Source organism: Anopheles maculipalpis, chromosome 3RL (assembly GCF_943734695.1).
Source record: "Anopheles maculipalpis chromosome 3RL, idAnoMacuDA_375_x, whole genome shotgun sequence".
NCBI lineage: Eukaryota > Metazoa > Arthropoda > Insecta > Diptera > Culicidae > Anopheles > Anopheles maculipalpis.
In genome coordinates, this window is record NC_064872.1 from 38,445,862 (window position 1) to 38,462,550 (window position 16,689).

General features: G+C 43.8%; 1 protein-coding gene across 1 annotated transcript; it reads left to right on the top strand.

Annotated features, from left to right (window-relative positions):
- The first annotated feature begins 4,492 nt into the window (after positions 1-4,492).
- Positions 4,493-5,264, top strand: LOC126565354 (RNA-binding protein Rsf1). The gene has a single exon (XM_050222528.1). It carries the CDS (start codon positions 4,594-4,596, stop codon positions 5,257-5,259), a length of 666 nt encoding a protein of 221 aa, XP_050078485.1. The 5' UTR covers positions 4,493-4,593; the 3' UTR covers positions 5,260-5,264.
- Positions 5,265-16,689: the final 11,425 nt, after the last annotated feature.

Genomic DNA, 16,689 nt, shown 5'->3' on the forward strand with positions numbered 1-16,689 from the left:
ATGGTTCAAAGGACGCAGCACCGTTATCGTCTGAATCAAAAGGATTTTTATTCCGTAGAGCGTAATTTTGAATAATTTATGTTAAATAGCGAAAAAAGGAACTCTCCGTACTACCAGGAGTGTTTCTTAAAATAAAGGTCTCATGAGACCTATTTGCCATTTCCCCGGTCACATGCAATATTCATAAAGCCAGGAATGGGGTGAGGCCGGGACCGACCATTCGTGTTCATATCTATTTTCTAACCTTTATGCGTTATGCAGCGCATTCGAAGAAAAATTAAGGTGTGTGTGTATGTGTGCACACGCGAGGGCGCAAGCGCAACACGACCACCAAAACTGCTCGACAAATGTGTTCAGAAAAAAGAAATAATTTTCGGACGTTACTTTTTGTTTTGTTCCCTTTAAATTGTATTTTCTTTTTAATTTGCTAACCATGCACGCGCGTGTTGCACTTGGTCTCGCTCTCTCTAACTTACTGTAATTGGTTAAAGGCCCTATGAAACGATTCGATTCTGTTTTGCTTCCGTGTACTTACTTTCTGTCGCAAAAAAGCGCTATGTTTCAAGAACCTTCCTCTGCTTTTTGGTCAACTGACCAAGACGTGTAAGAAATCTATTTTCGAACCACCAGTACATCCATCACAGCATACTGCGAGTTACCATAGTTGCGGCATTTTCGTCACATCTGATTAAGCGAGCGGGTTATTTCGTGTGAAGGGGTGCTTTGGTTTTATTTTCGCAACGTGCATGATGCTGACTTCTAGTATTGGCTCTCCCGATGAAATGACACCGGAACGGATGAAACCCATCGGAGATTGATTGTATGGAGCGGCGAACTTCAACGAAACAGATGTTTCCAACGGTGGCAGTCGTTGATTCATAGCTGACACACGTTTACAAATGCAAGCTGCACTTTTCTTCATTGATTTAGTTCTATCCGACGGTTGCTGCTGCTCGCTTGAAATATCTTCGAAAATTTGCCAAACTAAAGCTCCCTCCAGGGGGGGTTAAGCAAAACTACCTAAGCACTGCTGCTGCTGCCTTTCCTGTGATTATCGTTTTCCCTAAGGCCATGCTTCTTCCGTGTTGATACGCTCCTTCAATTGCTTCTCCACCCCCAAGAATAATGGGCACAAAAGGACCAAACCCCAGGCAAAGAATCGTCACGATATGAACGATAAGAGATAGATTGCAAAAGCCATCCCGCTATTATAACCACAACACGTCTCAAACAAGACTTCGTTAGCGCACCCAAGATAGCCGTAACTGTGAGAAGAATTAGAGTACGTTCGTCGCATCTAACTTTTCCGTTTCGTTCTGTTATCGTTTTCATCGAATTTTGTTTGCGTTTACTATCCTCCGACTGCAAGGACGACAATGAAGACGACTCAGCGAACACGTGACCGTATCCCCCTTACGCCGTTACTCAACAATGCATGGTGTTGGAAGGAAGCGCTTGTGCACATAGAGCAAAAAAAGCGAAAAAAAACTTATATTACCCCCGTAGAAAGCAAAGCCCCAGCAACAAAAAAAAAACACGCACACACAAACAAACAAATCGCGCTTCAGCGCAAACCGCGTTAAAAAACCTTCATCATCCATCAGCGCAATAATTCGAAACACGTGTGTGCTCTGTACCACCTACTATCCCCCACTCTTTCTATATATTCTGCATCATCAAAATCTGAGTGAATTTTTCTACAAAAAACATTTTTTTTTACTAATCGCCTTCGGTTACCAAGAGGTTCCTGCTGTTGTGCTTATCTCGCTCGGAACGAGTTGAAACGCGCGCACGTACCGCCCGCCCGTGTGTCCTTAACACATGTTTCTTGCTGGATATTGCTTACGAGATATCATCTGCAGCTACACCTATAAAGGTAGCCGTTTTACCAGCTTAAATCGAACTGGCATTCGATCGGCATTTTTATGCACCAAAACAAAACAAAAAAGCAAAACCTAATCCCGACGAGAAGATGCTACAACAACAGGAGCAACAATTAATAACGCCAAGCGCGCTCTATCCGACTCTCTTTCTCTCTCTGCCTTCAACCACGCATATATTCTTCAGTTTCGTTCGACGTATTGGTTATTCTTCGCAAAAATCCACGCACTTCAAAAACAACATTCTGCTAATCAACGATCGATCGTAGAACAATGTAGTAATTTTTATGTTCCAAGTTTGGCGTCTCAAAAATAATACATAGACTGATGATAGTAACGCGACTCGAATAATATTTATGTTCTTTGTAAAAGCGTTATAGCTTTTATTTTTTGAATCCTCAGATTAGATTATTTTATTAGCTTATGACTGCATGCGTTTAGGGAGCATTCTCTGATTCTATTACCAACAGTTGTGAGCTGCTGCTTAAGCACAAACTTCCTCTCTTTTGTTTGAGTAACGTATGCATTAATAACTTGATTTTAAGATTTTTGTTTCGTCGAATGGCTCTGTATGCTAGCATTATTCTATAAAATTTTCCATTGTCTTTTAGGTCGCATGAAACGATGAGTGTTATTAATTCATTTAGAAAAACAAAACTAAGGGGTGAAAGTAGTAGGGGTGAAAGGAACTCTAAACGAAGATTTACACATACTATGCGCTTTGTACCTGTGCGAATCAATGGAAAATAATCAGGCGCATCCTAACCATCGGTTATAATTGCTTCAAGTATTAAAGTATCTTCTGACGTCATACTTAAAATAAATAAATATTAGATTATCATCTTGTAAAAAAAAGGCAAAATTGTCTAACGTCGTCTGACACATCTAAGTGACCTCGTTTCCAATTTAAAAGATTCCTAATTGTCCTATCAATCCTCTACGGGAAGACCTTATCCATTCATTCTGTATCCAAGAAAGAGTAGTTAAAAAAAATAGTTTTAAGATAGCGTATAGAGAGGCTCTGGAACTGAATGGCTATAATTTTGTAGAATCCTTCCTTTTACGATGCGAGCAATCATTATATTAAATTAAAACAATTTAATAATTGAGGAACTTTAACAGTTTTATTTACATTATCTTTAGACATTAGACTATCTTTTAATGCATACGTTAGGTCAGACAGTTGGTTAAAATTTCTGAACTTTAACGACGGTTATCGAAAAGAATAACAGGTGGGTAGACAAGTCTTAGTCCTAGCCACGATAAAAGGATTTTTTTTATAAATTCAATTTGTTTACTCAACTTAATTACCCCCGAGAGCGAAGCAGTGTTCATAGCGATCCATTATCTTTTCGAAGCCATTTTTGAAATATAGTTTGTCATTAGCTTCAAAGTGGACCTCTGTTTCAGCGATTGCTAAATTTTTAGATCTCAATTTCTTTGCAGCCAGTATTCTTTTCTGGTATGCGAAAAGGAAATGGTAAGACTTATATTTAAAATCATTGTTTAGTTTGAACAGTGTTTTTGCCCACCAAAAGCCATGATGGATCAGCCTACCAAATTCGTTTTTATTTTTGCTTTGCTTCATATCAGACGTATCTTATAATTAAATGACAACTATTAAATACATACATGTTTGTTGTCAAGTTTGTTCCAAACTGAAAAAAATGATTCATTTTTTGTGCCGCAATCTATACATCAGGAATACAACTTATCTACCCACCTGTTAGTGTGTGTTGTATACACCTAACCATCAGTAATGTCTATTGCATGCTTTATAGTTTCTACCCTTAGAAAACAATCCTACTGAAGTTGCTAAAACTGCTGGACGCTACAGAAGTGTGAAAAAGAATAGTAAAGCTTTTAATATTTCCTTCATAATATCCACAACCACAATTCATTATCTATCGAAACTCAAAATTACGCCCTTTGTTTTTGTTTGTTTTATTAAATACCTACCAGTTTTGTAATTGGTGTGTGGTTCGTTACAATTGGAAACGAAAGAGTCCGGAACATCTGCTCCGTTTTCACCACTTTATAACATCGTTGACATTGCTTAGAACCTTAGAATTCTGAAGCCCAATTAATAAAAAAGAACACTACGATCGCAACACTTTTATCACCCAAAAACAATATCATCATTCCTACTTAGCCATTGTCTTACAAGTAATCTATTTCGCTACGAACCACTATTCTGATCAATTTCACAGTCAAACACGTCGATGAACTACGACTGCGCTACTACCTCTACTACTTCCTACCACACATAATCGACGAGTGAAAGAGAGAGAGCGAAAACGCCTGCATAGTGACTGCGTACACTACGACGACCTTCTGCGACATCTACCGGCAATACTGCTAGTAGCCGCCGATTTTATCTGCGTGATCAGAGAGAGAAAGATAGAGAGCGAGCGAAGCGACACTACACTTCGTCGTCAACGCATCCTTCGATTGTCGTCAGCGCGCGTCATCCTTCGTGGCGATCCTACTGTGGCGTAAGCAAATAGCGAACCATATTTAGTGGGCGATCTCATATACGTATTCTGTGTGTGTGTGTTTGCGTGAGCGCGTTTGGGGAACATTAGGGGAAAGAGGGGCAATTGTCTAAACAACAAAAACAACACTGTTTGATCTGATTTAAACAGCGTCTAACAAGCAACAGCAGCAGTCAGCAAGCGACGAACCGCACGTACAACCGACACATCGCAACACAATGGGCGATCAGAAAGGCACGCGCGTCTACGTCGGCAACCTTACCGATAAAGTGAAGAAGGAGGATCTCGAGGGCGAATTCACCAAGTACGGTAAATTGAACTCTGTCTGGGTAGCTTTCAATCCACCAGGTTTCGCCTTCATTGAGTTCGAAAACAAGGAAGAGGCGGAAACGGCCTGTGACAATCTAAACGGTCAGGACATCCTCGGTTCGAAGCTGCGCGTCGAAATTTCCAAGGGCCGCCGGAATCCACGTGGCGCATCCCGCGGGTTCCGTGGACCGCCGGGCCGTAACGGGGGCAGCGGTAGCAGTAGTATCGGTGGAAGCGGTGGTGGTGGCAGCTTCCGCAATGGGTCGCGCGGTGGCTTCCGGGACGGTGGTTCGAGCTATCGAAGCGGTAGCAGCGGCGGTGGCGGCGGCGGTGGTGGCAGCTTCCGTGGCGGTAGCCGTAGCTCGGGCCGGTTTGACGGTGGTTATGGTAGCAGTGGCGGCGGTGGCGGTGGTCGCTCGAGCGGTGGCTACAGCCGGGATGGTGGCCGCGACGGTGGTTACGGTAGCAGTGGTGGTAGCTTCGGCGGTGGTGGTTACGGTGGTGGCCGTAGCAGTGGTGGCGGTGGTGGACGCTTCCGTTCACGGTCTCCGGTCGGTGGACGGGGTCGGTATTAGAAAGGGCCAAGGAAATACCGACAGCGTTCCCGGAATGTGAACCGCGGGGCAAGCGCACACGGACTCCTGCCCCTTCCCCCATCCAAGACTCACATACACACTGCTGGCGTGCATTCCCATCGCTCAAAGAGAGTTGGTTTTATCGTTTGTTTTGGTTCAATTTTCTCTGAAAGACAGAAACCCCCTTGGTTAGGAGAGAGTCCAACTCGTGATGGACACAACAAATGGCCAATGATGGAACTAAAGAACAATTTCAAGTAGCATTTAAGTCATAAGGAAAGCAGAACAAACACAATTATATATTGTACGACCAGGAAACACAGAGATAGTTTAGCCACTCGGCAGCGTTCTATTCTTCGCTATCGTTTACCTTATCCCTATCATGTTAGGGAAAACATACTATCGAAAACAGACAAAGAGCAAAGAATTTTAAGATACAATGCTGTGCAGGATGAGATATACTATTGTGCCGGATAAAATAATTCTCATTGCGTTTCTTAAGTTCCTTTTTAGTTTTGTTTAGTTGACCAATCTACGCACTTGACCTGGGGGGATGTGTGTTTGACAAGAACGGACGGTCCATTACAGTTAGCGGACAGTATGGAAATCCCCCAACATTACGTCTCGAAAATTTGAAATCTGTATTTAGAACCTAACACGCTCGCTGCTCACTGTTACGAGAATGCGAAAACGTGTATAGAATAGTTTAAGAACATTCATTTTGTAAACATTTGTCATAAGCGCCACAAACCAACTATTAATAACCATCCAACCTATGATAACAAGAAAGTATGTATATCCGTTTGTAAACCATCCCACAAAGAAGAACTATAAAATGAAATCATCCTCTACTCGAATCAAACAGATCGTTTCACTATTTCGGATCGAATTTGTTAATGTCCTTGGATTTTGGAATCTTTGAAGCATATCCAGGACTTTCGCGTGCGTACCACCGTAATTATTTTCCAAAAGCAATACAACGACAGAGGGAAGGTTTTCGTCTCTAAAGTAACAGAACAGCAGGTTGTAGGTGCAGGATACGATTTCTGATCCTATATGATGTGCATGTTTTAATGTATAAAGAGAAAATGATTCTCGATGACGAGGAACTCTCGTCAAGTCAGGATTACTTCCTCAAAATACAAATGGAAAATATAAATCTTTGTGAAGCGACGTTAAGTAAAAGCAATAGCAAAACACGGGACAAAAAAAAAGTTTGTTCGTGCGTCTTTTTAACGACAGTCGATAGTGGAAGGATCACAGTCTTTTAGGTTAGAATATTTATGTTTTTCAGTGTTTTTTGTCCCATATTTTTCTGTTATTACATTGTGCTCTCGACGAGCTTTTCACTGGCTGGAGATCAGTAAAGCAAGGAAGCCTGTCTTGGGTATGTGCGCAATTGTGTGTAAACATTTTACAGGAAGTATTATTTTCCTACATAAACTCACACACACATTCAAGCATATTCGTAAAAAACAAAAGAAAGTTAAAAAGTGTTGTAACAGTGCTTGCTTCTACTACACACTAGTTATGGACAAAGATTATCTCGTACTTTTAGTGCATCACCTCTTTTCTTCCTGAGTAAAATAAAACGAAAACAAAAAATGTGAAAAAAGTAAATAAAAAAATGCTAGAAAATAGAAATGAAATTCGTGTGGTTTTTCATCGTACAAAACAGTATAAAAATCGACAAAGAAAGAAATATTTTAAGTTTTTTCACCGAGATGTTCCTAAATACAGTTCAGAGATGATATATTGGATTACCAGCCGATGGGCGGTAGAACGTGAGCGGTATCGAGGACTTCTTAGTAGACCAACACCGCTGCTTCCTAATCAGCAAGTACGATGTACATAGTACTTACTTATCAGGCACTACAACCGCTTTGCGGTCTTGGTCTGCCGCAGCATAATACGGAACCGCTCACGGTCCCACGCCGTCGTCCGTTCTCAATTTTCCTTCCACATATACGGGGCCAACAATCCTTCTGAGCATCTTCCTCTCGAACGTGACTAAGAGGGTCGAGAGGGCTTCGTCTGTTTTGGACAGGACTCATGTCTCAAAGGCGTATGTGAGTACTGGGACTATAAAAGTACTATACAGTCCCAGCTTCGACCGTCGTGACAGGTTTTTTGAGGTGAGAGGTTTCCTCAGGCTGTAGAAAGACCGGCTGGCCGCCAGCATTCTAGCGCGCAACTCCGTCTCTTTGCTGTTTTCGGTGCTGATGACCCGTGATAGATGAAGTTTTAGACGACTTCAAATTTGCAGTCACCTATCCGTTATCACCCCCACGTAGTTCCAGATTTCTAAGTAGGGCCGCTAATGGTGCCACCATCAATTTGGTCTTTGCCTCGTTTATCTGCAACCCGAGGATTTCTGCCGCCTGCTCGATCCTTTGGTAGGCCTCTGCTACCTGTGAGAGCCGCAGACCAATGATGTCTATATCATCAGTGAAATCAGCGATGTACATAGTATCTGATGATATGATATAGGCCGAGCTCGGCCTCTGAAAATTGTACCAAAAAAAATATAAATTGTTAAATTTTTGCCTGGACTCGTGGTTAATTTTTGAATGCTTCTTCTTCTTCTTCTTGGCTTAACGACCTCTAAGGTCGCGCCGGCCATCGAATGGCTTACTAGACTTGTCGATAACACACAGTTGTATAGGCAGTCCGCAATACGACGGAGGGACATTCCGGATGGGATATGAACCCTCGTCCAGCCGTTTGAAGACAGGCGCCGCTGTCGCCTTCACCACGCCTAAATACCAATAAATATTGCTGGACTTCACAGTTTTAGTAAACGACTTAACAGACCTCGCTGGTCATTGCATGGATAACTAAACTTGTTTATACCACATAGTTGGATAGTCAGAGCTCACTTTATTTGAAACCAAGTTCGAGTTCGATTCCATTTAAGGAATTGATGGCCAAACGCTAAATTCTTGACAGTAATCCGCCCTTCTGACCGGGCCATGTCACGAGGACGTGCGCTTTACAAGAGCATGCCAACATGATGATGATGAATAAGCCCTTTCGAAATGGAAAAAACCCTGTCCCAAACGATTCAATGGGTTTGACACACCTGCATTACATCTCTCGGCTCTATTTCTACTCCAGCCGTGTACTGGTTCCGTTTCGCTTGACCTCATTTGAACCTATCCTGTACTGATGACGACCACCGCCACCACCATTACGACACACCTGTGAAAAGGAAAGGACATCACGATATTGATGTAGAACTCGTCGGGGTTTTACACGTCCGTTTTGGGGTTTACCTTCGTCCGTTTATTTGAACGCGTGTGCGCACGACGAGCCACAACATAAAGGTGGTGCTTTCATTAATGACCCACCGCAGACGGGGTCGTTTTGTTTGTACGCTACCAAATACACCAACGTTTCCGGTGAAGACACATTATGGGGGTTTGGCAAACAATTAGAATGCATTTCAGATAACACACAACATCGCTTGATGACGATTTCGTCGATTAGTATGATACACTTGCACTTCTTCTGGCGCACACTGTAGTTGGCCGAGTGCAACAGCGTGCACGATGACGTGATCCAGTGCTTGCTATGATGCGGTTTTGTCCCACCCCAACGCAGACGTACGTTTGTTTGTTCATTCTCTGTCTGTCTCTATCTCTCTCTCTTTCTCTCTCGGCTCTTTTGTTTCTCATTTTCGCTCTGTTTTTCTCATCCCCCAACCCCAGCTTCAAAAGCACACAAACTCGCAGAGTTCACCAGACTCGGGGAGGTTTAAGCCCCTGCTAAGTCACCCTCAGACGAAGAGAGAAAGAAAGAGAGATCGAGAGTAAAGCCCTTTTATGCTCAGTACTGCCTGTGCTTGGGTCCGTATGAAGCACGTAGCATAACGTAACGTTATTTCGGTTACTTCAGTGAAGCGGTGCGTACGTACCTGACGGACGGTCGTTTCTGTTCGCGCGAGCTGGCTGCCCACTTCTGTCTGTGAGTGTGTGACATCCCAAGACGCAGACACCTTTCCGACGTTGTTGCTGCTGTCTAGTATTGTTTCTTTGCACGTTGTCGCGACCGCACCCATCACAGAGCGTTGTTTCGAACGTAACGGCCATCGTTCCTGCCGTTCGTGACAACGCATTGACATGTCAACGGTTACTACGTAATTGTAGAAAGGATAACGAGGAAGCGTAACCGCAATCAAAACGCATCCTCCAGTGTGTTACCACAGTGTATTAAAGGAGTGTTCTAAGAGGTGTTTCATAAGTTCAAAGTAAGTTTCATAGATCGTCCATCTTTAATCGATTCTTCACCCCCAGAAGGGGTGCAAAAAGGGATGAGAAAGCATCATCACTGTGTGCCGGGCAGTACGAAGGGGTGGGAACGTTTGTTAGTTACAAGGGGGGATACATGTTGGGGGGGGAGTGAGTTGGAAAGGTTTATTTGTGTGTATGTGTGTGCGCGCTTTTTATTTTGTTGTTCTCCATCCCGATACCTGTGTGCACGGTTGTACCTACGTGTGTGTGAGCATTTGTTGCGGTCAGTTACGAAGGTGGCTCTCTTTCTTGAGAGACCCCCCCCCCCCCCCCCCCCCCTATCATACTGCATCAGAGTGAGATGGTGCCAGAACAGGTTTCCTGTGATGTCGGAATGTTGTGTATGCCGTTGTGGCGATCAACCGTGGTCCAACGTGTTTTGGATCCCCTTGTCGAAGTCTGCAAAGGGTCTCCTGTGTACGAGTGCTTGTGTGTGTTAGTTGAAGATGAAGTTAAAGATAAAATAAAACGAAAAGAAATCTGGAAAAGAACGCCAAAGTGACGCCGTCAGTGATCCAACGGGGAGGGAGAAAAAGCTTTTAAAGCTATAAGTTGTTTACGTTGTTTGCTAAGGGCTGTACAGCGAGGGTTCGTCGCTTAGTGTATAAATCTGCTCCGATAGTTCGAGTTGCATCTGTTGTGTCGTTTTGGCAAGAAATAGGTGTTCCACGATTTAATAACCCACCAAACAAAGCTCCATTTTAGGAATGTGCTTACAACCATAAGTAATCCAACCCCCTGTGTGACACACCCGTAAAAGTGATTTAAAACTGCATACACTCTCTAGCAGCCGAGAGTAATAATGACTGGGTGGGGGGACTGCAAGCGTATAGTACAGAGTGTCTAAGCTATGCCGAGGTTTCATACAGCTTCTTTGTGCAATGTCCCGCCATGATGGCTCACCGCCATCAGTCCTGACCTTGGTGGCGCCAATCTTGGATCGATTGTCGGTGTGAGTCACACGCCGACATGACATATGCGCGCGGTTGAGCATCACAGCAGTCGATGGTAGTGGTAAGGGTAGCACACAACTAAGGGAGTAGTAAGGGTTGCCATGGGGATTTACGAATCTGGGTCGTTGCGCATTTGCTAATGTCCAGAGCAATAAATAAAAACAGAAAATCAATGGCGACGTGCGTTGTCTGACGCAAAGTTAGGGATGGTTCTTACAGCTGATTAGTGAACGTGTGTCCTTGTATGGACGGCTAGGTTATGTTAAAAAACTGGAATAGAAGAAGGGATTCCGATTGTTGAACAGTGGAAATGTTTAAGAGGTAGCAAATTATTAAGATTATTTGATGTATGAAAACTATAAGAAAAAAAGTTTTAATAATATAACTTTCCCTTAAACGCATTAAAAAGGATAACATCTTTGAAGAGGGTCCTCCAAAAATACGCAATAATTGGCCATCTTCATAATACTGCATTTTCTACCTCAATCCTATGTATTTCTAGTTGTTCAGAAAGCATTAAAAATGGACACCTCTTCCAAAACCCTTGATTTCGTGGGGTTTTTTTTAGTAACATCAACCAATACCGCCAAGCTTTCCCTTTTCTTCAACAGCGTTTCCCTTCGCTTTTCCGCGGCAAACCTTTTCACTTAGTGAAGCAAAAACAAAAGCCTTTCGACATCCCAACCCTCCCCCCAACCTCCCACACTCGGTGGAAGTAGCTTTTGTGTTCGTATGTGTGATGTTTGTGCGGAAATGGTTATTGTTTCGGAATTTTCCCGTTGTTTGCAACCCAACACCAGAACGCGGATGGCGTTGAAGAGGAAGAAGCAGATGGGAATCGGTAAAGCGAGTTACCGGTACCGCCGGACAAGACCATACTATTTTGAAGTCAGAATGGTTTGCAACAACAGTTCTTTGTAAACATGGAAATGTTATGAAAGCTTTGCACAACAACCCCGTTACTGGCCTTCACTTACTCTGGTGCTTGGTTTGCCTCTAGCTACAAGTGATGGTCAAACAAATTAGAGAAGTAAAGGTGTTGTAAATTGTTTACCTTTTTTTTTTTTGTAACAATCAATTGAAAGATCATTCGGCGATCATCGATCTCGTGAACCTTCCGTACCGGTTAAAGCTCATTCGAAATTCCACCCCTAACGAGCCATCCGCCATCCAAAGCTCTGACAAATCCTTTACCCGTCGTCTCGCTAACGGCATAACGACGAAGGCAATTTAAAACAAGTTTGCCACAACCGTGGGGTTTTGATAATTGCACATGCAAAGTGGGCCTTTCGCAGGAGAACAGCGCGTCCTGTGTTTGCGTCCGTGCGCAACCGATGTTCGTTTCGATCGGATCGGCGCGTAAAAAGGAATGCAACGAAACGTAAGACGGTCGAAGGTTTGAAAGGGTGCGGACGATCCTCACCGTTGAAAACACGTTTCAAGAACGGGTCGCGTCTCCCTCGGACGCAAGCCGTTTTGTAGCCTTCGTCCCTACATTTATCGAGACGTTTCTTTCTCCTTCGTTCGCGTCTTAAGAAAGCTTGTTGTCGATTTCAACGGCTTCTTGCTAGTGGTTCTTGCTCGTTCTTTCCCATTTCCTGCCCACATGAGCGATCTTAACAACATCGCGAAAGGGGGAATACATTATTTTAAACGTTTAAAAACACGTCTTCAAAAAACCGTTGGGATGTTCGTTCTACAAGATTGCCGAACGAGTCGTTCAAAATGTCGAAAATTCAATTGCTGTTTACATAATTGAAGCGTCGAGAAGGTGAAAAAATTTGCAAAGAAAATATTTTAAAGCTCTTGCAAATGTTTGTTTACGTTACAAAGCAGCTAATGTATCGTTCCAATACGTTCCCCTTAGATCGTTGATCGTCGTAAGACATTTTGCCGTTGCGGTTTGATCATGTCCCCCTGCACGAGATATTCGAGACACAGAAAGAAAAAAACGTCGTCATCGCCGAGGTCATTGGAGTCAGTTTTAAATTCCATCGTGTAGGCTGTCACACGGATACGCTGCATGGCGGTTGATTCATCCCTTAGGCAGTACCAACGGTTGTGAACGATGAGCGTTGCATTGGAAAGACTAGACGATAATTACTCATACCGAACCCTGCCTGGCCCAAACCCCGATATGGCAAAGGTGACCTGAAGCGTCTGTTATATCTGTGTGGCAATAGTAGCTTCAACTACTGATAGTGCTAAAGACGCTCCACCGGTCAGAATAAAGAACCAACCATATCAGACATTCCGACACGCACCAACCGCAGTAGCCCCAAGTCACGAGGTGTTGGGTGTGGTTCAACGTCTTCCTACGGAGAAGGAGGTAGGAAAGAGCAAATTGTACAAAAGTTCGACTCACCGGACATAAATTCGAGAGGGTTTGCGTGCGTGAGAAGAAATATGATGCCACGGAAGGTGGCATCCGCTGACGATCGGATCGGGTTAATGTAAAATGTCCGAGGAATTGTACATGGGAATCGATATGTTCGGGTGGAACTTTCCCCGAATCTAATATATGAATGCTATAAAACAAGGGTAGCCAGCTAAAGCTAATGTGGTGCGGAAATTATGCTAAATTTTCCATCATGTTCCGGTTAGTTTAGCTAAGCGTTTCCAAAGAAATTCATTAATTAACATGCAAACTTTGGTAGAGCTTCCTGTCTCCGTGTGGAGTTCACTTAGATTGGATCATTCGTCTACCAATCACAGTCACAACTGTAACGCCAAAGACAAGTTAAGCATTCAAGTGTAATCTTTCGCATCTGCTACGCCTGGCAAAATGTTACTTTCGTCGTACAATTCCCACACCGAAAAACCTACCCTGAGTAGCTTTTCATTAGCTGATTGTTTGGATTTTTGTGCGCTTTTACCGGTGGCGCGCTTTCCTTCGGTGCTCGATTTTTCCTTTGTTTCAATCGAGATAGTGTTAATCGTGATGAATATCATCGCACAACTGCTAAGTGCAGTTGGCACTCACTATTTGCTTTCTTTCCCAGTTTTATTTGCAACCAAGGCTAAACCGAAACGATAGACTCACGAAACATGCAGAGAGAAACAATTTTCTTTGCACAAGTCAGACAAACTGCCACTGCCAACTTTCCTTTGGTTAAGCTAAAGTTCGTGAGTTTAACACGATTTTCCACACGGTTTGGGGTTTGGTTCTTCGTGCATTTTTCTGATGTTCCCGAAAGCTCAGTAGATGGTTTCCATTGTCGTCCATTTTGGTTTATCGCTTGCGGGTTTTGCGGTCTACGGGCGTTTGTTGCTGTAGAGTAGTGCAATGAACAGAGTTTGGGGTCAACGAAATGAGCCCAGTTGAACCACAAGACTTTGGGAAATGAAAAAAAATGGTTGACGTTGCTTTGTGTTGGAAATTGATTTTCCGCTGAAACGGTCAAACGAAGCGAATGGAATCTCTTTTTGTTCCCCGGACACCTTTTTGCTTATCACCTTTCCACGGTGAGATCGTTCACAGTTCGTTAGCAAACGATTGTCATCGTACTGTCAAAAATAACTCCACCACATCTTCTTCGGATACTCAATCTAATGGAGCAGCACTTGGTTTCCAACCGGGATTAGCTAAATTGGTTCAAGAAAGAGAGGCTCCACACCTTCCATTCAAACCAGCACATCTAACAACGAGGCAGAGCGTGAAGGTATGAAAAGTGATTCCAGTGATTTCCTCACAATCACATTACCGAAAAAAGCTTCACCTCGGAATTCCACAATATTTATCCATTTGCTTCACACTTACGCCATACACGCAGCCATTTCTTTTTAGCGCTTGCAATCGCACCTCAAAATGGATGCCACGATTGGAGTGGCTGCAGCTTGAAGAAGTAGTGCGAGAGTACACTCCCGTGTGGAGGTTTTCTTTCTCATCTCGCAACAACAAATCATTTCCCACTTCACGGAAATGGTGTATCTATGCCACATGCGTTTAAAATTGCATGATTGCATTATCAATTTTTCCACGGACTTTTCTATGGTACCAGTTTCATCTTTCCGTTTTTCGACTCCCCGGATCTGATCATATGGAATTAGGTCAAACTAACAATCCCGATCGTTGAGTTTTGTGACCGGAAGAGTGGTGATGCTTTGGAGCTATCTTCACGTAACCCAGATAGTGATCGTGAACAACTAAATATTCACCGCACAACGCTAAGTCTGCCTGAGGTGATGCTTAAGGTGTTCCAACTCGCTACCCTTGCCGGATCTCATTAGAGAAGCCAGAGATCTGCAGGTTCTCGAAGTGTAGACGAGGCGTCAAACGTGTTGTCAATCATCGTAATCTTGCGCTCCTGGCATTTGTCATTAGCAAACGCACAGGCTGCGTGCGAGTGGCGGACGGCTGTAAAACTGTGGTGACAAAGTTAGTTTGCTGATGAAGCTAGCCAACTGCATCGGAAGAATGGATGGATGTAGCAGATTGGTGACGAATGGAAAAGCGATGATCTACATTGGGTAGCCGCTTCGCTGGTTAACTGTGTTTACTTCCACACCATGGTGGCTAATGGTTTGTCGCCTTAATGATGCATTGGCGTGTTGGAAAAGGGGGTTATACTTCTCGGAGCTGTATTTATTAGCGGTTTCTGACGTACGTCGAAGAAGTCACAAACAAAAAGATATATTCTCTGGTCTAGTTATAAGAGTACTTCTAGGGTAAGGTGATGTTTTTTAGGGCTTGAAGTGCTTCCATTAATTAATGTAACATGAACTGCCGTATGGTCGTTGAATGTTTTAATATTGGTTGGGAAAATGTTATTACGTTTGTAGATACGAAAGAGTCATCAGACTACACATGGCAGGACCGAGGGGGACCAATTCCAATTTCGCTAAGTAAGGCAATGGGGACTGCCTCCCCAATTACGTGGTATCAATAATTCTAATCAAGTCTAGATGACCAGCTTGGCCTAAAAGATCATTAAGCCGTGAAGAAGATTTCAAAGAATCTAGCAAACATATTAAACAGTTTTGAAATGAATCTGGATTGTTTAGAGGTTCATGAAATTCTTTGGAGCTAGATAATCATCCAAAACGCAAAGGCATTTTATATTTTATTTTACTTACTTACTTATCAGGCGCTACAACCGCTTTGCGGTCTTGGCCTGCCGCAGCAGAATCTGGAACCGCTCAAGGTCTAGCACCAATCCGTTATCCCGGCCTTGATGGCGGATGATTCCACGCCATCCTCCCACCTCAATCTGGGCCTACCACGCCTTCTCTGTCCGTGTGGACGGCCTAAAAGGACTTTCTGAGCTGGGTCGGCCGGTGGCATGCGTTTAACATGCCCAGCCCATCGGAGCCTGGCGAGCCTGATTCGCTGCACGTTGGTGAGGTCGTCTTACAGTTCGTACAGCTCGTCGTTGTAGCCGCTCCTCCATCGTCCTCTCGAACGCGGCTAAGAGGGCTTCGTTTGTTTTGGACAGGGTTCATGTCTCAGAGGCGTATGTGAGGACTGTAAAGTTACGATACAGTCCCAGCTTCGACCGTCGCGACAGGTTTTTTGAGGTGAGATGTTTCCTCAGACTGTAGAATGACCGGCTGACCGCCAGCATCCTAGCGCGCAACTCCATCTCTACGCTGTTTTCGGTGCTGAATATTGACCTGAGATAGGCGTAGTTTTAGACGACTTCAAATGTCCGATCACCTATCCGTACATCATCCCCACGTATTTCCGGATTTCTTAGTAGGGCCCCTGATAATGCAACCATCAATTTGGTCTGTGCCTCGTTAATCTGCAACCCACAGAGAGCTACAAACCAATGATGTCTATATCATCAGCGTATGCCAGGATCTGGGTTGACTTATAGAAGATGGTGCCCGAAGTCTCCACCTCCGAGTCACGGATGGCCCTCTCTAGATGGCCAAGTTGAATAGGAGACAGGCGAGCCCATCTCCCTGCCTTTGGTGGTAGCAAAGGACCCTGAGAGTTTTCCATCCACCTTCACCTGGCATGTGACGTTTATTGTGGTCATTTTAACAAGCCTGATCAGTTTGGTCGTGATTCCGAAAGAGCTTATGGCCTCGTAGAGTTTTACTCTGGCTATGCTATCATATGCGTCCTTGAAATCTATGAAGAGATGGTACGTGTTCAACTGCTGTTCAGCCATCTTCTCCAAGATTTGCCGCATTTTATTTCACATTTTATAAAAGTTAGTTTGAATGTGAAACGAAAA

Bases quoted from the DNA above. Each gene is read 5' to 3' on its own strand.
- LOC126565354 (XM_050222528.1), top strand. From the start codon at position 4,594: ATGGGCGATCAGAAAGGCACGCGCGTCTACGTCGGCAACCTTACCGAT.